The following is a 22,906-nucleotide window of genomic DNA, read 5'->3' as shown; positions in this document are numbered from 1 at the left end:
CACACTGACCAGCATTAAGTAAACACAGGCACATAGGAAGAAGGTAATTAAGCTGGTATTCACACTAAGGCCTCGTGGTAACATGTATCAGGTATCAGGTGCCTTTCCTCAAAGAAACTTCACAATGAAACAAATCCCAACCAAGTGGTGCCAAGTTTTAATGGTGTAATGATGAGTAAGTAAAAACTTAGATACCATCCTCATGTATAAAAGCAAAAAAATTGCATCTTTTTTCCTGGGAGCAACAAGCCAAATATTTGCTCATGTAACATAGTAGCTCCTGCTAACCACAGTTCAAAGGCAGGCAGTAACAGGTTTTGAGTGAAGTGCTACAAGGTCTCAGAGTTGATCCTTAGATCCATCCCTTACCCGATACTAGCAACACACTTTCCCTTGTCCACACACTCCATTTCCATAGCCACACATTCAATCCTATGTCCTTCTCTCTCTCCAAAACATTACTCCATCCTCTAGTATTTCAAAGCAGCTAAGCACAAATAAAAAACCCAACAACTCCAGTGCAATCATTTTCTGATCTGTACTATTTATTCTCTTATAATAAAGTTGCACCTGCTTGAAAACACACAAATTTAATCCCAGTAGAAAAATAAACACCAAACTGTAAGAATAAATTGCATATCATGCTCTTAATCAGCTATTCATTGTATTTAGTTCCTTTCATAAGGTTGTATCATAAAAATGGTCACTGTGCACAGAGCAATACCCTGTATATGCATCATAAAGTCTACATTAGCACACCTCAAACATTCATACTTTTGTTCACACTCTCAATTTGTGCAAGAGGAGAACCTATTGTCATGTCATTTTTGTCTGCTGATGGATGTCAAGTTCTATAGCAACAATTACTCCCTATTTACTGGCATTTTTCAAGACTTTACAAAAAGGCAGTGAAGTTTTCTGAGATACTCATGACAACTAACTCCTCCTGACAGAGATAAATGCATTATGTGCAAAAACACACAAGCAAAAGCCAAAGAAAAGCCTTGTACTAATTTTTAATGGCATGATTTTCAAACTGAGGAAAAAGAAACAGAAATGAAAGGTTTGTTGAAAGATTAAAAGGAATTAAAATTGTATTTCAGACAGAAAATTTCAAGTTATCTGTAAACATAAACAAAGAACTTGAAATCTAAAGACATAAAACATGGCCACCTCATATTAGTGACAAAAATAAGCTGAGGGTTAAAACAAGAAAAGCACTGAACTTGTCAAAACAAATTACTTAAAGGTGAAAAACAGAATGATTAAAATCAGCATTTAAGAAAAGACATCAACATCATCATTCGTACAACACAGCAAATCAGTTCCACAAAAGAACACCTTAGGGAAAAAAACCAAAACTTTTTTCCACTTTCAACACCTTCTCAGAAGTTATGTTCCATGAAAGAGATACTTGTCAAGGGACAAGCAATTCCAAGAAACAATTACTTTTTTTGCCAACTATAATACAAATTAAGAGTTAAAGGCCTTAACAAGGGAAGTCATTGTTATATTATACTAATAGTTCTCAACTCTGTGCTAGACTCACGCAGTCATTTTTCTGTGTGTTCAGACATAGAGACTCACGCATTTATATGCTCCTACCCAGAACAACCTGTTTGTTGGGTATGACAGCAAACTCCTTCTGAAGAGTTTGACCTGGAATCACTAGTGACTTTAGAGAAAAACATGTAAGTAGAGGATGCAGTGTTTAGCAAGAAGAGTGTGACAAATAAAGAGTAGAAATTTAAACGATTTCAATTTAGCAGCACCTGCTGCTTCTGTCAAATTACAACATGAAGTAGAAAAAACCAAGCATTTGTTCTCCTCATTCAGAAAGTTATACACATCACAGCACATCTAACAAAGATGTGGCCTGAGAAACACACTCATTTCATGGCAATTATAGAGGAGTTGAACAATCCTATCTAAAACTTTTTATACTCCTGTCATTCCCGACATCAGCGTCAGCGATTCATCCCTGAGCGACACCGTGCTCATTTCAACTCGTCACCTCAGCTGAAATATCTGTTTCCCTGCTGAAATAAGCAGTCACAAGGGTACTGCCCAACTCCTTAGGCATAATTCCTGCCCACTGACATGATGACAGCAGATAAGAGCATTTTGTTAGCACAGTGAGGTCTGGATTCCTCAGTCTACCCCATGAGCTCTTAGAGGGATTTAATCAAGCAATTCTGTTGAGATGACTCATTCAGCTGCAAAGGATTTCTACAAAGACAGCTTCTTTAACATCTCAAGTCAGCTGGTAGCTAGAAGTCTCAGTCTTACAAACAATTCACAGACTAGCCATGCTGCTCTTAGCTGAACTAGTTGGGCAGAAGAATGTTTTCCCCCTTTAAAGAGCAACTATGCTGTTCCACATGTGTAGCTTAATCCCTCCTGTGACACCATCCCCATATGACAACATAAAAAGAGTACTACATGATCTTTAGGAAGATGTCTGTGCTAGCAGTTCCTGATTGAATAGCTTTTGATTTTTATTAATTCATGAGAGATTATTACAACTTCACTGCCATGCCCTACTGTCTCTGGCTAGCTATAGAACAAAAGAGATGCCCCCAGCTGCAGCAGCACAGAAAGATGTGTGTATACTCTAGTGAGAAAAAAGCCTACAGAATACAAGAGTATCACAATAGATAACATCCAAGCTATATTTAGAAACAATTACAGGAGCAAGTGACAAAAAAGCAGTCACACTTAAAACACAGGTCAAGATGCTTCTTGCCTAGGTGATAGCTATATAGGAGGAAAAAAAAAATCACACACAAACTGCGGAACATTTTCTAGAATAGGCAAGTTAGCAATGAAAACTCATTTAGATGAACTTACAGGTTCTTGCAACTCTGCTTCATCCCAGGCTCCCCAGCCACCATCTTCCCAGTTTGTTGATTTGCCTGCTTAAAGTGAAAAAAGATTTGTAATATGCATACAGCATAGGCAAAAAACCAAAACAAATCACAATTGAGATGATTGCTGGTGGTCATTTTTATTTCCTCACCAATGCATTATAACTTTGTTTATAGCAGATACTAAATGAGTTCCACAGAAAGAACACTGAAGTGGTACAAAGGGCTGTCTTATTTCTCTGTATTTTATTTACTTCTATTTCTGACACTTACAGCAAACTGCTTGGGACAACACATCACTGATCCTTCAACAGGGCCTTTCTGCACTTTACTAGAAAAAATTATTCCATTAAATTTGTGTTTTCTCAATTTTCAGACATTTCAAGAGAGCCAAGATCTATTTGTAGTTTTATGTTGTAAGCTGAAGTGAAGAGTGAGGGCAAAGGGGAAGCCTAAGTGTCCACTTGACAATAACTCTCTCCAGCCGGTATAGAGACCTAAAGCCTCACTGAAAAATCTAAGCTTTAGCTTGATTTATCTAATTTCTACTACTCCAAAGACAAGAAGAGCCCCATCTTGTACATATTAGGCAGCTACAAAGGGAGAAGGGACAACAGGCTCCCTCCAACCCCTCATGCCCCCAGATGCTTTACTAAGAGAACCTGTAACACACTACAAGAACCACAAATGTATCATTTCATGAGAGATAGTATTTCTATACTTAAGTATAGTACTTTCCTTTTCATAATGTGGATTTTCATTTGGTTTAAGTCAATTACAGGACCAGCCAACAGCAACATAAGTTCATTTTAGAAGGGAATGATTGTACACAGAAATTCATCCGTGACCACAAAACATCTGAGGCCAGAATAATGCAGATCCCACCACCAAAGCAAAGCAAAAACTCAAGGTATGGCCTCTGAGGAGAAAACAAGCACAAGGTTCTTGGCTACTCAAGTCTTAGCAAGACAACACAGAGGAAAATTAATCAGTTGCAATGATGTCATTCAGAAACCTCAGAAACTACAACCTTACAAAATAACTCAAACACCTGAGAAAAGAGATTCATAGAGACAGGCCTACTTCTCAGTTGTCTTACAAGAGTGAATGTAGAAGCCTTATAAAAAATCTGAAATTTTTTCACCTAAAAATACAGAACTTGATGTGAATTTAACAGCCACTGAAATTTAGTAGTAGCAGATACACAATTCTCAAACACCACCATTATTGGGACCCTCAATAAATCAACAAGCATCACTGTAGTCCAGTAGAAAGGCCACGGACTGACTTCCATCCAGCATGCACTATGGAAGCAGTAACACCAATAAGACTTCAAGAGTTTTCCAAGGATTTCTTTCAAGTTTTTCCATCAGCTGTTGTCATGGCTAATTTGACCTTAAGAAGTTTAAATGTGTCTCAAATTAGTTTAAATTTAGTTTTAAGCAAGCAAGATTTTACCATTTTGGATGGTCAAAGAGTACAGACAATAAGGCTTGTATCAAGGCCACTCCAATCTTATTTGGTTTAAAAACTCTAGTTCCTTTACCACCAAGCAAGGAAAAACAAAACAGTGTACAGTAGAATGAATGTCTTTTATAGGCAGATTTTAAAACTTTTGTATGACTAATGAAAACAAAAATCTTTGAAAAAAATCTTTGAAAAAAATATTTTAGCTTAAGAAACAAACTTTCTACCAATGCTGTTGAGAACAGCAAGACAGTATTTCACAAGATAGTAGAAGACAAAATGCCCCCTCCAAGAATAATCTTTGTAAAATTAAAAAGTCTGTATCATTTACAAAATGGGTGAGTCAGACAGTTTTACTGCATCATCATCAATACAGAAATAACTGCGTGGTTATTTCAGGCGTAGCTATATAAGCAACAAGCTTCCAAGGGTCACGGTCTCATCCTGTACTTGAGGTTGAAAATTTTCCAGTGTAAAAATATAAACATATATATGAGAATTATGGCAGATACTGTTGAATATAAACCACAAGAAGAAAACAGTAGCTAACTTCAATGTTTGGTTTAAGATACCTAATAAAACTCTGCTAGTGTTTGCATTTTATTATCTCAGAAGGCAACAAAATCTCCTTCCTATAAAACTCACAAAGGAAAGAAATCTGTCAGCGTGCCACAGTCCAGAGAGAAACACAACCAAATCCAAGGAACACAGTCGGGGTGCCAATGCTGGCCCTATGGCACAGAGCAGACCAACATTCCCAAGAAACATCAGCCACTTCAGTTCTGAGACTGAACACCCACAACAGCAAACTTCATCTGTGAGAACTCTGGCTGCCTCTTTGAGAACAGCTGCACTTTCACGGTGGTTGTCATCTTCCTCGGGTGATACTAAGTCAGCCAAAAAAGATGGAAAAATTACGTAATGGTGAGTCACTGTTCTACTGACAAAACTGCAGAGATCTTTTGGAGCTGTGACCTGCTCTGCAAAGCCAGCACCTCCTCCAGCCTACCAGGGTTTACGAGTTTCCTCCTTCATGTCCATCCTCCACATCGTATAGGTTGCCCCTGCATGCGCTTTCATATGTATTTCTCAAGCCTTTGCATCCAGTCTTTCCATATATTGTTTCTTTTTTTAAGAAGAAATGAAATTACAACTGATTTCTTACTCATGTTATTTAGATACTTCACCTATGCAATGGCTACTGAAGCAAAGTATTAAACAACAGACAACTATCTCTGGAACAATGGACAGAGAAGGCACACAGGACACACTGTCATACAGGAACTCAAAGCACACAGTTATTCACCTGTGCCAATGAATTACAAAATATTCCATGGACACTGTCAGCTTGCAGAGACCTTCCCATCCACCAGTGATTGATAGTCAGTCAAGTGAGAGATGGCACAGGGTCCAAGTTCTGATACAATGAAGATTAAGAAATACCCCACCATTTCCTTTAGTAACATTACAGATCTGAACTAGCAATTGTGGAATGTAACACATTATCTAGAAATCAATACCTAAACAAGCCCTAAACAATTCTTCACTTGCAACATGTCCATTTTTCCAGTTCCCCACTGGGGAAAAAAAAAATTAAAAAAATTAAACTTTCCTGCACAAATCTGTATTTCCATTTCATCTCTATCTCTTACTAGTAGCAGATGTCTTATAAACAGTTCTCCTTACTGGGATAAAGCAGCAGCAATATTCTAGATTCTGCTTTACTGCAGAGATTGTAAAAATAAAAGTCCATTCTACTGGGTCTACAAGAATCACTTAATCCTTTAATTTGAAGCATACAGCATTAAAACTCCATCAGCACATTTGAAACTTCACAGTTGGTTTAAATACTGCACATGTGCAACACTCACGTTAATCCAGAAGAAAATTCATTTCAAGCATGTTTATCATAAACTTAATACCCACAAGAACAATTTCTACTAAGCATGTTTTGCTTAAAAGACAAGGACAGAGGACAGAGAAACAATAGGAACAGATCTAGACCAACGAGGTCTAACTGGCATTTTACAGGTCAAACTCAAGATGAAAGATGATTTTACTCAGTCTAATATTTTTTCCCCAGATTACAGAATATAAATCTGAGCACAGAAAATTGACAGTGTCCTCCCTTCCAGAGCAAGAAGCAATCTGGGGTAGGCAGCAGAAGCCTTTTCCTCCTGCCCTCACATCTATGTTCCAGCTCTACAGAGCAGGTTATCAGAGGACGTGCTTGGACACATGCACTTAGAAGTGTGTAGTTTGTTGGATTTATGATCTTCCAGTTTGTTTCCCATCCATGCTTTAAGAATATAAAAAAACAATAGGTAATAGCTCAAGAAAAGATTGCTTAAGTGCAAGAGTTGCAGATTTTTTTGTTCTATGTACATTTACTACAGTTCTGATACTGTTGCATTGCATAATTAATGAAGAAATAGAAACAGTTTCTTTCCAGGCCAAGGAATTTTAGAAATAGTTTAGAATCTTCTTGCTGTTCAGTAATCACAGGCTGTTTATTCCCAAACCTCCTCCACTGTGGGGACTGACAAATATATTAGGCTATTTTGCCTCTTTTGAGACTAGTATTACATTTGTTTTCTCTTATCACTTCAGACACTCGTAAGTGGAAAAAAAAAAACCCAAACCACTCAAACTAAGTCAGCTCTCTAATCTCAAAAAGAACCTCTTGAGCATTTTTTCCTCTTTAAGGTGGTCACAATTGCTTTCAACAGAATAAGAGATGATGAAGTTAAAAATAATCCAGGTACTACACAGATTTCTTAAATAAATGCTGCAAAGTTCCATGGCTTACAGTTGTAACTTAACTCCAACAGCAAAGTTCAACATGCCGTAGAGGGGGGGAAAAAAAGCACAGAGGAAACAAATGGAATAGATTACCTACACAGTGTTTGTGCTTTTCTTCAGATGCAAGTAACACCTTGAAGTTACAGCAAGAATGAAGAAAGTCTATCCAGCAAAAGAGGTGTTAAAGAATTAAAAAACTTCGGTGAGAAGATAATTTGGATGAAGCACTCTGACACCATTCTGTCATCTATACTGAGAGCATGTCATTTAGTCTTCCCCGCATCTGAGAGTGTATTAACAATTACAGATGTAACACAATTCAGGCAGAGTGCATATTTTTATGGTATTTTACATGAAAACTGAAAGAAAGGAATCTTAAATGTACATAATACCATCTGGAGAGGGAGGATCTGATTAATGAGGCAATAGAAAAGATCTTGTCACAACACTCTAATATGAGAATATACCAAATTCAATAAGATTGATATAGAAACAGTTAAGAACAACTCTATTGCTAAATGCAATCTAGAATTTGACTTTGTAATGTAATTTTTTCTTTGTAACCTTGTTGGTAACTCAGAAATAAAAAGCCTGGCCTTCCATATTTCTGAATTAAATTAGCTGATCCAGATAAGGCCAAGTGTACAAGCACAACTCCAAACACATTGTTTAGAGGAACTGGGCTGAAGAGCACGATGGTGTCAACGTAACAGGGCAGGATTTTGGAAAAGAGTTTCTCTTACAGGCTTAAGTCATCACTTCTACCAAAAAAAGAAGCACCAAAGTGACACCTCATAACTGAGTAACCCCCCAAATCAGGGGGTCAATTTTTTTCTTCCCCTGAATAAGCACAGAGTCACTATCATAGATACAGGTATCATTGCTTAGGAATCCCCAAGGTCAAGTTTAGTTTTGCTGGCTTTTTTCCTTATTAATTTCATTTAGGTAATGGGAGATAAAAACACCTGGGAACTAAAAACATCAAGAAAGTACTCATTTTTTTTGTTTTGCCTTAACACCTCCAAATCATATCTAGCAGCAGTCCTACCTGGCTATGTCACTGAGTTGCTGTCATCAAGCCTATCAAATGTTCTGAAACACAGTTCAAGCTGAGAGTCTACTGAAGGAACAGAGACACACATCACTCCAAATAAATTGCAGTTAAATTCCTCAATTTATAAAGATTACAGAAAATGTTATCTGTCTTTATTGCTGTTTTCTGCTCTTTTCAGTTAAATATCCATTAATTTCTAAATGCTAAAATTGTTATGCCTGCAAAGCTCTATTACATCTTGCAAATAAGATGGACTTTTTTGTTCACGTGTATGCCTTATTATAGACAGCTGTATAATGGAGTTAACTGTTACAGCTGTTTTCTGATCTAGCCAACAGGCATCCCAAAACATCTTCAACACAGCAAGCTGTCAAATTAAATATGATGCAAATACTTCCTACTCTCAGTATTTGCACATTTGAAGCAGCAGTTTTCAAAGCCACTTAGGTACCACTAGGCTCAGGATCCACAGAGGATTTGTGCCTTATTAGCAGCATTTACTTTTTCCAAGAATCTTAAATTCTCATGCTTTTTTAGTCCTGTTCACTAAAATATGAAAAAGCATTCAAAGCAATTTTTTTTTCTAGAGAATAAAGATATGGCAAATCCATATGAAGCACCTTTAACCAATATTACTGGGTTTATTTATTTAAGCCATGTGAGGTAAGATCCACCCCAGCACCTGTTATTCTAATATGTGCTGCGAAGCAGAATACAGCTACTTTTTTATTGTACGTGAATGGTCACCTCAAGCAGCCTAAAAACATTTCTCAGGTTATTTCAGCATTGCATGACTAACAATTTTAACACATGATTGAATCAGAAGCACGTGAACCCTTCCTTCCAGTTTCCTGACTGAGCAAGGAACAGGCACCTGCAGAACTAACTTTACACAAGGTTCAAAGGAGGAGGGCGCCTTTATTTTCCTCCCCAGTTTACCAGACAAGTATATCCTTTACACAAACTAGACAAACTGTGTGGCTACAGGAAAAGATTCAGTGAAGTTGTAGTTGATAGGATGCTTTCCATTATCTTTTTCTCCTGTTGAATGTGTTTTAATGTTTACCTGTTCAAAGCAAGGGAAAAAAACCTCAAGTTCCCTTAGAATAGAAATACAGATTTGTTTTTTATTTACCTACATCTGGATTTTTAATATATGCAGCACTTTATTTAGCCTTTTCAAATTACATTTGAAATAGACAACCTAGATTAACTTATAAATAAATGAATTATGCTGCTATGTTAAATACAACTAGGTGAGAAGATACAGCTTTTTTATTCATATTAAAGACATCTAAGTTAAAAATTTGATTAAATTTAATTTGGTTTAGAAGTGGATACTGCTTCCATTTTCAGAAGCAAGCAAGTTCTCTTCATTTAAAATGTTACTGCAAAAATGCTTTTACTTTAATCAGGTTAATATTTTTTTTTGTAGCAAGTCCACTCACAGAAAATATTGTGGTTAGTTCTGTTAGAATGAAAAAATGGCCAAAGTTAAAACAGCATAAAAAACTTCTTTGATCGATAACTAAGAAAAACAAAAAAGACCAGGCCTTCAGTTCCCAGTAAAAACCCTAAACCCCACATACTGAAGATTCCAGAGGCACCTTTGCAAAAGCATTTGTTATTCAAAACCTGACAGGGGCTTTTGAAAGTTCTACTAAACACCTAAAACATTTAGTTATGACTCAAGAAAAAAAAGTGTTAACTGAAATGCGTTTTGTTAAACAAAAATATTTAATATACATTTATTTCCTTAAGGTAACCAGCATTTTTCCTTTAACTACAACTTTCAAATACCAGTAAGAGTTTCCATACAAAGGCAGTGTAACTTTTAAAAAAAAAGGAAGTAAATAAAAAGTGCTAGTCCTCCAGATTGGAATAAAAAAAAAAACCTTATAACTTTGACATGTGTTTACTGATATTTATATAATTGGTTATGTGCAAATAAATACAGTTTAGGACAAAAGTTGCATTTCATAGAAAATGAACGTATTTTCTTTGTTGAACTTATCAGTAAAAACAAACTACTCCTTAGGTTTTCCTCCTACAGAGTAAAAATACAAAAGGAGATGGAAATTCAAGTTTTTAAACATGCAACTTTATTAAACTACTGTTTTAAAACAGTATGTTCTGTCAATTGAACAGTTTTAACTGAAGCATTCCCTACTAAAAACCATTTATTTATATCTTGCTTAGTTAAAAATATTTGCCTTAGTTCTTTCTGCCATAGAAGTGCAATATGCACTTAAAAACCACAAACAAAACCATGAAGAATTTGCTTGGACAAAATTTTTTTCTTTCCTTGGTGCACAACATGAGAAGCAGAGATTTGTCACCTGTTCTCACACTACCTCATTTAAACTTTATTTACAGCAAAGAGCCCTTCCTTGTGAACAATAAAACAGTTAAGGTACACAACAATCATCCAAGAGAAAAGGGAGCAATTTTGGACTGCCATGCAACTAGACACTTGCTTACTAAGAAAAATGAACAGATTAGTGGGGGGGGAAGGTAAAGAAAGAGAGAATGAAAAACTGAATTAAGTATTTCTAATCAGAGCAAGAACTGAAGGTGCAAGACCACCAGACAGGCAGTAACTGCAGGATCCAGACCCTCCCATCTCAGCCCGAGTTACAAAGCAACCCTTTAGCTCAGCTGCTCACCTGGTTGGGACACAAAGCAGCAGCAAAGCAGGACTGAAGGAACGAGCCTAATGGGAAAACAAGCTCCAGTTCCACACAGCCAAACCCAGCTTTTTTAGGATACCTCCACAATTTATTTACTTCTAAGTTAAGATACCTCTGCAAGTTGTAGCAGCACTTCTCTCTGTCATGGACAAATGCACTAAGAATTTCTGCTTCAAAATTACTAAGTTATAATCCTGTGTCTAAGCCACTTCGGGAACTCTCGCTTGCTGGTATTTATGCTCATTTATCCCAAACCATGAAAACAGCTGTGGTATCAAAAAATCCCAGGCACAAATCCAAAAAATGTCAATGAATCTAAATGAGCAGTATTTTGAAGAACACTCTGACTCAATGACTGAAGAAGCAAATATAAAAACAGTCCAGAATATAGCCCACTCATCAAAATATCAGAATAGCACATTTTGGAACATGCATCTTTGCTTCTATCACTGCTTCTGCCAGCTCAGGCAGTTTTACAACATACTAAATATTTTCCCCTTTTACAGCTGCCATTTGACAAATCCAATCCAACAAAAGTATCCAAAAGACATTTTATAAAAATGTCTTTCACACATACCACCAAATACGAGAGATATATTTTAATTTCTTTCAGCACATACTTTTAGAAACACAAACCCATAACAATCCTTTGCTTTTATCTTCAGAATTCAAGACACTAACAAGAACCTTCCAGTTCCAGAATCCCTCCTTTAGATACAGATACTAAAAGAAAAGCCATATGGAACCTGTATGGATTTTTCAGAGAAATATCAGAGTCAATGAACAAGCACAAGTAGCAGCAGAAAACTGTTTTCTGCCAAAACTTTTGCACAGAGAAGTTTTAGTGGCAAAATTAAGTAGCTGAACATATAGTATCCTTTTAAACTTTTTTTACAATTGTTGTATCATCTTTTTGACAGGACAGGGGCCAACAGTATTAAGCTGGAAAAGAGTGTATTTATATTGCATATTGGGAAGAAATTTTGTAACAAAGAAGATAAGGCACTGGCACAGGTTGCCCAGAGAAGCTGTGGATGTCCCATCCCTGGAAGTGTTCAAGGCCAGGATGGATGGGGCTTTGAGCAGCCTGGTCTAGTGGAAGGTGTCCCTGCCCATGGCAGGGGGATTGGACTAGATTAAAAGTCACTTCCAACACAAACCATCCTATGATCTCCCCCTCTTTTAATTTCCCCATAGACATTTTAAGCTTTTATATAAGCACCTTGCTGCTTTCTCTCAAAGCTGTTTACAGCTGTGAGGACTTTTACGAGCATCCTCATTAACCATTTTGAACACTTTCTTTCTATACTGTTTCCAGAAACAGTTTGCATATACAGTTTTTATGTATACACATACACACACACATATATGTACACAGTTAACGCAGTATGGCAGTAACAACATACAAGAAACACTGTTTCCATTCCCTGTACTGTCTATCCTGGGCATGGATCTGCTGAGAACACACAGCTTCTGTGCTGGGCAGTTCAGCCTTCGCTGTGCCCTGCCTCTCACAATGGAAACCTGGTCCACAGCTCCAGACTGTAGTTGCTGTAAGATTTGCTCCCTTTAAATTTAAGCTGCCAAACTAAACCCTTAGCATACTTTAAGTGTATTATGCATTATTAGACAACCTTGCATGCACAACGTGTGGCTCTGTGATTCTTTATTAAGAGCATCTTCAGACACCTGCAACTTTCACCTCGAAGTTTGAGGCACAAGGGGTCACCGGCCAGAGAACTTCACACCACAAGGTAAGGACTGACACCTGAAGCTTCTGGACATCAGGAAAACCTGACCTTGCAGGTGAAGATGTGGCAGCTGTGGCGGGACACCCACCCTTTAAGGGCCTTTACCACAGTAACGACCCCGAGCGCTCGGGGCTACCGCGGTCACCCGGGAGCGGGCGGGGGGTTCAGAGAGTGGGGACGAGGGGGTGCAGCCGGCACCGGCCTCGCCGTCAGACACGCCCGGCCGCGACCGGCGCGGAGCCAGTCCCGCGGGAGGCCCGAGCCTGCCCCGCTGCCCTGAGCCCCGCGGGGGCGGCCCCGCCACTCGCGCCCCGCCAGGCCGGGCCCCCGCGGCCCCGCACCTCGGGGCGCACTCACCGCTGTCCCTGCCGGCCGCGGCGCTGCCCGGGCGGCGGTGCGGGCACAGGAAGTCGCAGGCCGCCTCCAGGTCCTGGAAGTGGCCGAAGGGGACGAGGGCGCAGGACATGATCCCTGATCCTGATCCCGATCCCGGTGCCACCGCCCAACCCGGAAACCGTCCACGACTTCCCTCGGGCCCGGCGCGGAGCCGCGCACGGCGCATGCGCCGCGGGAGCTGTCACGTGGCGCCGGCAGCTGTGGGCGGGGCGAAGGGGGCGGTCACTGAGGGGCGGGGGCGGGACCGGGATTTACAGGGAGGTGCTGTGGGATTTAAAGGGGAATGCAGTGGGGTTTGACGAGAAGCGGTGATAGGGTTTCGCGGAGTCAGTTAGGTTGGAAAAGACCTCTGAGATCATTGAGGCTAACCTCCGATCCAGCATTGCCGTGTCAGCTAGACCACGGCACCAAGTGCCACATCCAGTCTTTCCTTAGGCATCTCCAGGGACGTGACTCCAGCACCTCCCTGGGCAGTTCAACCCAATGTCTAATCAACCCTTTCTTGTGAAGGAATTCCTCCTAATGTCCAACCTAAACCTGCTCTGGCACAGCTTGAGGCTATATCCTCTCATCCTGTCACTACTTCGACCAGCCACCTGGCTACACCCTCCCTTCAGGCACTTGTAGAGAGCAAAAGGTCACCCCTGAGCCTCCTCCTCTTCGGGGTAAACAATCCCAGCTCCCTCAGCCGGATTTCACCATCCAGGTCTAATGGTGAACTAGCAGGGCCCCAAACACCCATGTTACTGTGAAGAATAGGTAACACCTCCACTGGGTAGTGAGAACAGGGTTTCTTTCAATCTTAATTGCTCTTGCAAATACAAAGAGGTTTTATGGTTTTATTGCCAACCAATTTCTATTCCTCCTCTGGATGCTGAGGCATCTGAGTGGCCGCAGTGATTATGATGAGTGAGATTTGCTGTGAGTGACATCAGTACAGTGCTGACGGCCGATCCTCAGCCTCAAAAACCTTCCCTCAGGACAAGGAGGAAAAAAAAGCATGTGTGGGAAGAACACCAAGGAATGTTTTCTGGGCCCTAAAGAAACACAAATTGCCCTGTACACAAGACTTGGCAAATTTTTAAATGGATCCTACTCAACCATGAAATTTCAAATATATTTATATATATATGTATTTATTTTTGCTATTTTTTATTATATATCTATAAATATAAAAATTCAGTTTCTTGTTTTCACACAGGTGTCTTTTATTTCACAGATAACAATGTGTGTCCTTGGATACCATCCAAGGAGTCCTTCTGCTGTGCCTTTTGCAACCAGACTTGTCTATCTCACATTGGCCTCTTTAGCCACCAGCACACTGGTAGCAAATGTGGGTAGAGTCCTTCCCAGATCTTAGTTTGCAAAGCCTAGCTATGATGATGGTGATGGAAAAAATAACGTGTGTCTTGAGAAGTTAAAAGCAGAAATGATTGAGCAAGTGGTTCAAGTCCTTCTGCAAGTTTGGTTTGTGGTCTAGATCTTCTAGATGGTATTTAAACACCTTCTAAGACTGAACAGATTTTTAATAAGAGAAGCTTCATGCTGGATTGGGTTCTCAGGCAATACACAGGTTAGACTTGAATTTAAACAGATGAATAATCCTGTGGCTATTCAATACAGAGTTGCTGATTGCTGTTTTTCTGATTGGGCATAAAATTACAAGCTATGGATCAATGGGAATTATGTTATTCGAAAACAAGGTCACGGTGGAGGAAAGGTTGAGACACTGTTATAAGGAATGGATAATGACACTGAAGATTTGAACATGTAAAGCCTGTGAGGAAAAACATATTTCATGCCATTTTAGACCCGTAACATGCACAGTCACTAGTAATCTCAAGTGAATAAATAAAGAATATGCAAGTAATTAAATTAACAACCAGTTTTATCATTCTTTAGTGAAGCTTTCGTCACATTATGAAAATCTTCTTCTTTAGAGACAAGTGCACAGTGTAAGACTGTCATATCCCTGCCTGGTTTGCTGTACACAAAGAAGTCAAGTTACAAAACTGCCAAGATACCAATTAAAGCATAAAATAAGGCAATGAATAATTTAGCAAGTAAGTTTAGTAGGTTTAGATTAGATAGTAGGAAGAAATTCTTGGCCGTGAGGATGGTGAGGCACCGGCACAAGTTGCCCAGAGCAGCTGTGGATGCCCCCTCCCTGGAAGGCTTCAAGGACAGGTTTGGAGCCAGGCTTGGAAAAAGCTGCTCTATTGTCCAGGGTGTCCCTGCCCATGAAAGTGGGGGATAAGAATTAGATGATCCTTAAGGTCTTTTCCAGTCCAAACCATTCTCTGTGGCTCCTGCCCCCACCCCCACACCAGAGGCCCCAGTGCCCAGAACACAGAACCCACCACGCTGTGACATCAACCTCAGGGACGAGGCCTTTGCAGGCAACACGGCTGCTGTGGGCACTGAGTCTGCAGCTGTGCTGGTGCGAGGAGCCCTCACTTCTTGCAGCTGACACGTGCCTCTGAGAGCCATGAGTTGGCTCTGCCTCCTCGTCCTGCTGGCCACGTGCGGGCTTGCGCACAGCTCATGGGAAAATTGCGGGTAAGTGGCCCCACGCTCTGGAAGGGAGCTTGGGCGATGCTTAGGGGGGTCCCTGGAGGGGGCTGGGCCCACTTGTGCCCCTGTGGCTATGCCCCAGCTTCCCAAAACCCATGGGGGAGCCTCAGTTCCTTGCCAGCAGCCAGGTGCTGACACAGACAGACACACACCTCATGGGCTCCGCGGGCCTGCTGTCCATGAAACAGCTGGTGGGGAGGGCAAACAGCTGAGCTTCAGCCTGAGCAGCAGCACAGAGCAGCACAGTAATGACTTTCTGCTTACAGATCGATCTGTGGGCTCCGACCAGCGGTGTATGACTATGAGCACTTGGTTGATTATTTTGAAGAAACACGTGTTGTGGGTGGCACAGGTGCCCAGGAAGGGGCCTGGCCCTGGCTCGTCAGCATCAAGCATCCCAGGATACCAGGCACAAGGCATCTGTGCGGAGGGTCCCTCATCAGCGCAGAGTGGGTCCTCACGGCAGCTCACTGCTTTGACGATGTCAGGTAAGGAGGAGCAGGAGTTGGGGATATCTCCACAACACCAGCAGGTGCCCTGTCAGCAGCACCATGCCTTACTCCCATCCCCTTTCCTTGCAGTATGCCCATTGCCTGGGCTCTGTAGAGCCCAACTGAGATGCTGCTCAAGAGAAGGCTGGTCTCGTGCCACTGCTTCCTAGCAGCCCCCAGTTCACCATTCCCACGGCCTAAGGCATACTGGGGCAGTCCCACCCTCCATAACACTGAAGGCTGGCAAGTGCTGGGCTGCTGCAGCACCTGGATCTACTCCCTCTCACTTCTCTCTCCATCTATCTTCCAGAAATATAAGCGTGTTGTACTTGGTGATTGGGGCCACCCAGCTGACTAAGCCAGGCCGATGGGCAGTATTGCGCCGGATTAAGCAGCTGCGGGTTCACGAATCTTATAATAGAGATGACATGAGCAATGACATCGCTTTGCTGGAACTGAACAAGCCTGTCCAGTGCAACCGCTACATTCAGATGGGCTGTGTGCCTGACCCCACGCAGCCAGTGTCAGAGCTGGAAAACTGCTATGTCGCTGGCTGGGGTGCCACTGCTGCAAGGGGTGAGTTCCCAAGAAGGACTCATATCCTGAGAGCAAGCTCAGCACTCTGGGGAGACAGGTTGGGCTTCCCAGCAGTAAAGGCCAAAGCAGCTTCTGTCCTGCTGCAGGACAGATGCCTCTGGACAAATGGGCTTGGCCTGCAAATCACACAGCAGGGACACAGGACTCCAGAGGCAAAACCAAGCTCTAGGGACAGGGAATCAGCCCCAGGCAGGGTAGGAGAACTGCTAAGGAGCTGCTGAGTGCTCATTCCTTTCTGTGCTAACAGCTCAAAAATCAAGTGATCTCCTGCAGGAAGCCAAGGTCCACCTCATCGATCTCAAGCTCTGCAACAGCAGCCAGTGGTATGCGGGGAAAATCCACATCCACAATGTGTGTGCTGGTTACCCAGAGGGCAAGATTGACACCTGCCAGGTAGGAAGGAGTGTGTGATGAGCCCCCAGCAGCACAGGCAGCCCGTTCAGCACTGCCCAAACACAGCCCCGGGTGGGCCTTGACTGGCCAGTCAGTCACTCTCCCAGCCCCACGTCCACACTGCTGTTGGGGCTGCCCTCCCATCCTCCATCCATGTGTCCTTGCTCAGTGCCCCCATTGTCCCAGAAAGTCCATTGAGTACTCTTGGCAGCCCAGAGGTTCAGGTGGAACCTGTGTCCTCCAGGTGTCCAGAATCGCTCTGCAGAGGTGAGAGAGAGCCCTACCTTGCAGGACCCCAACCTGCTCGCAGCCAAGGTTCTGGAGGCTCCAGCACCTTACTTTGCCGAGAATATACCTCTGGCAGGGACTATGAGAGAGGAGACAGCCCCAGTACTGACCAGGGCCACCCAACGTGACCTTAATCCTCTCTGCTCCGCTGCAGGGGGACAGCGGTGGTCCTCTCATGTGCCAAGACAGCATCGCTGACTATTTCTGGATAGTTGGAGTGACCAGCTGGGGAAGAGGCTGCGCGAGAGTAAGGCGGCCTGGAGTCTACACCTCCACTCAGTATTTCTACGACTGGATCCTGGTCCAGTTGGGCCTGAACCCATATGGTGGTGCTTCTTGAGCAGCAGGACAGATAGGATCCAGTGCAGGCTGCAGCGCACCACAACCCTTTCCTGCTGGGACAATGCCTGCTGATCCCAAGGCAGCCTCCGCGTCAAAAGCCTGCTCTGTCCTGCCCACACCCTTCTTCTGCCTGCAGGCAAACAGAGAAGTTGACTTAGTTGTTGAAATAAAGTTACCTGTGTTCACAGTTAACCATGTTTTTGCTCCAATTCCACCTCCTGGGCAAGGGATAGACTTCCATGCTCGGCACCTGCAAAATGAACCATTGGGGCACAAAGGGACCCAAGGGCTGTGACTGAGCGTGGCCAGAGAGGAGAGTGCTCTGAGCCACAATGGGATGGAGGAATCTGGCACACCAAGCAGAGATAGTGTCTCAGTTTAATGAGACTGAACTGTTTTGCTATGAAGGATGAGTTATGATGTAGACCAAACTCCTCTCTCTCAGCAATTGTAAATCCGAAATTAAGAGGCTTCAATCGAGGAAGTATAGAGAAAGAAAAAAATAACAGCCCTCTATTAAAGGATATATGTGTACTGGCAGAACAACAAAAGAACACAAAAAAAACCAACACAAATCCTGTACCCAAAAATCCCCTTCGAAATGAAACAGTTCGGTACATTTCCGCTTTTTGGCGCAATTCTAACCACGGTCAGCAGTAGGTGCTGCTGGATCACTGGAGGAGCAGAGCCTGCTGTTGCTCGGTGGTGGTTGGCAGGGGCGCTCTTGGGCTCTGACTGTCGCCACGTGAGGCCCCGGTGTGCAGGAGAAGCCAAAAGTGGAGATTTTCCCCCCACCACCGAGATGGCGAATGGGAAAAGGGGAAAAAAGGGCTTCTTCCCACAAAAACTCACGCCGTCTGCTGCTTGCTGTGGCCGGGATTTCCCCCTTTTAGTGGGCACAAACTGCTGCCAAGCAAGGGAGCGGAGGAGGGAAAGGCTGACCTCCTCCCAAAAAGTTCCTCTGCAGATAGGTCAAGCCTCTCCCAGGAAATCTGAGCAGATCTGGGCTGGGGGCAGAACATGGTGCAGGCAAGGCGGGGCCAGAAAACAGCCAGATGACTAGGCCGAGAACAAAACGACCTTGGAGCCTTTCCAGCATACACCTTGCCTGAGTTGAGGCAAAAGTGAAGCGCCTCCCTTTCCGAGGAGGCAAGAAAAAAACTCATCACCCCTCCCCACAGCATTAGAGAGGGCCATCCCCTTGGAATGCAGGCCGGCTAGTTAGACTTTTTGAGTGGGTCAATTACCCCTTCCCCCTCCCTCTGTTCGACATCTTTCTTTTACGGAGAGTCAGGGGAAAGAAAAAATTCCCTGCTTGGTTCTTTTTAGAAGAAGTAAATCTATGACACACCCTTTGAACTGTACGAGAGACTCCACATGCCCTGCTCGGCATGAGGGACACAAGTCTCTCCCCATGCAGGTCTCCACAACCCTTCTGTGTCATACGAGAGACTCGAGCCCCGTCATCTTGTACCTTACAGGGGCCTACACAGCTCCTCAATGTGTGCCTTACTCCAACCGGGCTGCGTACCCGTTCTTGACCCACTACCAATAATTTCACCAAATCTGCACAAAATGCCACACCAATGGAGAGACTCAAATCCACTCTTATAATGCATGCAGAATCTGCTCAGGGAATTTTAACGCTCACCCTTTGGCTCCTCCCTGCTCCAAAAATCCCAGTTGAATGTGCCCGCTGCCATCAGCTGCATGTTTGGAGAAGGGAGGCTCCCGAGGTAGTGACCAAGGCTCCCATCTAGGGTGCCAAACTGGTGAGGAAACTTGAGTCTGACCATTCAGGCAGTTCCAGTGAGCCAATGGGTGCCCTGTTTGTTTCCCTACACCCCCCACTCTCACACAGTGAGACCAGATTTCTGTAGTGATTGGCTCCCAGGTTTTCTTAGCAGTTAGAGATGTCTCATTCCATAAAGCCATTTATTCATGATGCACTGACATAGAAGCAGCTCAAGCTGGAGGTAGAATTCTTACGAGGGCAAGTAGTAATAGGAAAAGGGGGAACGGCTTCAAAATGTCAGAGGGTAGGTTTAGATCACATATTAGAAGGAAATTCTTGAGTGTGAGGGTGGTACAGTACTGGCACAGATTGCCCAGAGCAGCTGCAGAAGCCCTCTGCCCAGAAGGCTTCAAGGACAGGTTTGGAGCCAGGCCTTGAACAACTTGGTCTAGTGCAAGGAATCCCTCCCCACCTGCAGCACGGGGGTCAGAACTACATGATTGCTAAAGTCCCTTCCAGCCCAAACCATTCTATGGTTTTGTAATTCTATGTTGCTCCTGCCCCCACCCCCACGCCAGAGGCCCCAGTACCCGGAACACGGAACCCACCACGCTGTGACATCAGCCCTGGGGACGAGGCCTTCTCAGGCAACGCAGCTGCTGCGGGCACTGCGTCTGCGGCTGTGCTGGTGCGAGGAGCCCTCACTTCTTGCAGCTGACACGTGCCTCTGAGAGCCATGAGTTGGCTCTGTCTCCTTCTCCTGCTGGCCACGTGCGGGCTTGCGCACGGCACGTGGGACAACTGCGGGTAAGTGGCCTCACGCTGTGGGAGAGAGCTTGGGCGATGCTTAGGAGGGGCCATGGGAGCAGGCCCGTTGTCCCCTGTGGCTATGCCCCAGCTTCCCAAAACCCATGGGGGAGCCTCAGTTCCTTGCCAGCAGCCAGGTGCTGACATGGACAGACACACACCCCGTGGGCTCCGCGGGCCTGCTGTCCATGCTGGTGGGGAGGGCAGACAGCTGAGCTTCAGGCTGAGCAGCAGCACAGAGCAGCACAGTAATGACTTTCTGCTTACAGATCGATGTGTGGGCTCCGAGCCATCGGTTATGACTACGGCACCAGCGCTTATCAGTACAGCTACTATGGCATGACACGCGTCGTGGGTGGCACAGGTGCCCACGAAGCATCCTGGCCCTGGCTCGTCAGCCTCCAGCATGAGTGGATACCAGACACGGGGCATTTGTGCGGAGGGTCCCTCGTCCACCCGCAATGGGTCCTCACGGCAGCCCACTGCTTTGACTCTGTCACGTAAGGAGGAGCAGGGAATGGGGGTATCCTCACAACACCAGCAGGTGCCCTGTCACCAGCACCACGTCTTACTCCCATCCCCTTTGCTTGCAATGAGCCCAGCTGAGACACTGGGCTCAGGAGAAGGCCGGTCTCATGCCACTGCTTCCTAGCAGCCCCAGCTCACCATTCCCACAGCCTAAGGCATACTAGGGCAGTCAGTGCCCCATAGCACTGAAGGCTGGCAAGTGCTGGGCTGCTGCAGTGCATGGCTCTGCTCCCTCTCACCCCTTTCTCTGCTTCTTGCCTTCCAGCAACATCAGCCTGGTGTACGTGGTGATCGGGGCCACCCAGTTGACTCAACCAGGCCCTGGGGCACAAGTCCGCTACGTTAAGCAGCTGCGCCTTCACCAATACTATAATAAAGACACCATGAAGAACGACATCGCCTTGCTGGAACTGGACCATCCTGTCCAGTGCAGCCCCTACATCCAGCTGGCCTGTGTGCCCGACCCGACACTGAGAGTGTCAGACTTGTTCTACTGCTTTGTCGCTGGCTGGGGTGCCACCACTGCAAGGGGTGAGTTCCCAAGAAGGACTCGTGCTCTGAGGGTAGTCTCAGCACCCTGGGGAGACAGGTTGGGCTTCCTGACAGCAGAGGCCAAAGCCAGAGTCCTGCTGCAGGACGGATGCCTCTGGACAAATGGGCCTGGCTTGCGGCCAAAGTCACACAGCAGGGACACAGCACTCCAGTGCCTCTCCAGAGGCCAAGCCAAGCCCTAGCGATGGGAATCAGCCTCAGGCAGGGCAGGAGAAGTGGCAAGGAGCTGCTGAGTGCTCATTCCTTTCTGTGCTCACAGCTTCAAGAACAAGCGATCTCCTGCAGGAGGCCCAGGTCCACCTCATCGATCTCAAGCTCTGCAACAGCAGCCAGTGGTATGCGGGGAAAATCCACAGCTCCAACGTGTGTGCTGGTTATCCACAGGGCATCATCGACACCTGCCAGGTAGGAAGGAGTGTGTGATGAGCCACTCAGCCCCCAGCAACACAGGCAGCCCAATCAGCACTGCCCGAACACAGCCCCGGGTGGGCCTTGACCGGCCAGTCAGTCACTCTCCCAGCCCCACGTCCACACTGCTGTTGGGGCTGCCCTCCCATTCTCCATCCATGTGTCCTTGCTCAGTGCCCCCATTGACCCAGAGGTCTGTCACTCTGCCCTGAAAGTCCATCCAGTCCTCTTGGCAGGCCTGGGATCCAGATGCCAATCCTGCAGCATCCATCCTTTGCACATCCAGAATCACTATGCAGTCATGAGAGAGAGCCCTACATTGCAGGACCCCAACCCACTCACAGTTAAGGTTCTGGATGCTCCAGCACCTTGGTGTGCTGTGAATACATTCCTGGCACCTTGCTCTGCTGGGAATACAGCTCAGCTGTGAGAGAGAAGGAGACAGCCCCAGTGCTGACCAGGGCCACCCAACATGACCTTAATCCTCTCTGCTCCACTGCAGGGGGACAGCGGTGGTCCTCTCATGTGCAAAGACAACGTCGCTGACTACTACTGGGTTGTTGGAGTGACCAGCTGGGGAAGGGGCTGCGCAAGACCAAAGCAGCCTGGAATCTACACCTCCACTCAGTACTTCTACAATTGGATGCTGGCTGAGATGGCTGCAAGCCCATATGGAAGTGCTTCTTGAGCAGCAGGACAGACAGGATCCAGTGCAGGCTGCAGCGCACCACAACCCTTTCCTGCTGGGACAATGCCTGCTGATCCCAAGGCAGCCTCAGTGTCAAAAGCCTGCTCTGTCCTGCCCACACCCTTCTTCTGCCTACAGGCAAACAGTGAAGTTGATTTAGTTGTTGAAATAAAGTTACCTGTGTTCACGGTTAACCATGTTCTTGCTCTAATTCCACCCCCTGGGCAAGGGATAGACTTCCATGCTCGGCACCTGCAAAATGAACCATTGGGGCACAAAGGGACCGAGTTTCTCCCAAGGGCTGCAACTGAGCGTGGCCAGAGAGGAGAGTGCTCTGAGCCACAATGGGATGGAGGAAAGTGGCACATCAAGCAAGGCTAGCAAGAGGATAGGAAAAAACAAGGCCACTCACAGACATCTCTGGGGGGTGGTGCAGCATTAGGGCACACAAGCTTGTTATTTGGCTGTGGTGTAAG

The 22,906-nt window shown here is 44.7% G+C and overlaps 3 protein-coding genes across 4 annotated transcripts in view; 2 read left to right on the top strand and 1 right to left on the bottom strand.

Annotated features, from left to right (window-relative positions):
* The window catches only part of RAB3GAP2 (RAB3 GTPase activating non-catalytic protein subunit 2), a 45,880-nt gene extending 32,672 nt beyond the window's left edge, over positions 1-13,208 (bottom strand). The window contains exons 1-2 of one of the 2 annotated variants that reach the window (XM_064648167.1): positions 12,989-13,208; positions 2,851-2,918 (exon numbers count right to left, since the gene is read on the bottom strand). In XM_064648167.1, coding sequence (XP_064504237.1) covers positions 2,851-2,918; positions 12,989-13,193 — 273 coding nt within the window. In that variant the 5' untranslated portion in view covers positions 13,194-13,208. The remainder of the gene's footprint in view (positions 1-2,850; positions 2,919-12,988) is intronic. The other variant, XM_064648168.1, reaches the window with a different exon arrangement.
* Positions 13,209-15,398: 2,190 nt separating this feature from the next.
* On the top strand, positions 15,399-17,904 carry LOC135411044 (acrosin-like). Its single transcript, XM_064648158.1, has 5 exons — positions 15,399-15,586; positions 15,868-16,089; positions 16,403-16,668; positions 16,937-17,082; positions 17,525-17,904. Exons 1-5 carry the CDS (start codon positions 15,516-15,518, stop codon positions 17,708-17,710), a joined length of 891 nt encoding a protein of 296 aa, XP_064504228.1. The 5' UTR covers positions 15,399-15,515; the 3' UTR covers positions 17,711-17,904.
* Positions 17,905-20,137: 2,233 nt separating this feature from the next.
* On the top strand, positions 20,138-22,624 carry LOC135411043 (acrosin-like). Its single transcript, XM_064648157.1, has 5 exons — positions 20,138-20,254; positions 20,524-20,754; positions 21,048-21,313; positions 21,594-21,739; positions 22,245-22,624. The coding sequence occupies exons 1-5, from the start codon at positions 20,184-20,186 to the stop codon at positions 22,428-22,430; spliced, it is 900 nt and encodes a 299-aa protein (XP_064504227.1). The 5' UTR covers positions 20,138-20,183; the 3' UTR covers positions 22,431-22,624.
* Positions 22,625-22,906: the final 282 nt, after the last annotated feature.

This window comes from Pseudopipra pipra, chromosome 3 (assembly GCF_036250125.1).
Source record: "Pseudopipra pipra isolate bDixPip1 chromosome 3, bDixPip1.hap1, whole genome shotgun sequence".
Taxonomy (NCBI): Eukaryota; Metazoa; Chordata; class Aves; order Passeriformes; family Pipridae; genus Pseudopipra; species Pseudopipra pipra.
Note: the sequence above shows the minus strand (reverse complement) of the source record. Positions and strands in the feature narration are given on the sequence as shown.

What these genes read in the sequence shown, in the direction of transcription:
- LOC135411043 (XM_064648157.1), top strand. Translation starts at nt 20,184, where the DNA reads ATGAGTTGGCTCTGTCTCCTTCTCCTGCTGGCCACGTGCGGGCTTGCG. An exon ending in GGCACGTGGGACAACTGCGG is followed by an intron (nt 20,255 to 20,523) that starts GTAAGTGGCCTC and finishes TTCTGCTTACAG; the next exon opens with ATCGATGTGTGGGCTCCGAG. An exon ending in CACTGCTTTGACTCTGTCAC is followed by an intron (nt 20,755 to 21,047) that starts GTAAGGAGGAGC and finishes CTTGCCTTCCAG; the next exon opens with CAACATCAGCCTGGTGTACG.
- LOC135411044 (XM_064648158.1), top strand. Translation starts at nt 15,516, where the DNA reads ATGAGTTGGCTCTGCCTCCTCGTCCTGCTGGCCACGTGCGGGCTTGCG. An exon ending in AGCTCATGGGAAAATTGCGG is followed by an intron (nt 15,587 to 15,867) that starts GTAAGTGGCCCC and finishes TTCTGCTTACAG; the next exon opens with ATCGATCTGTGGGCTCCGAC. An exon ending in GGGTGCCACTGCTGCAAGGG is followed by an intron (nt 16,669 to 16,936) that starts GTGAGTTCCCAA and finishes CTGTGCTAACAG; the next exon opens with CTCAAAAATCAAGTGATCTC.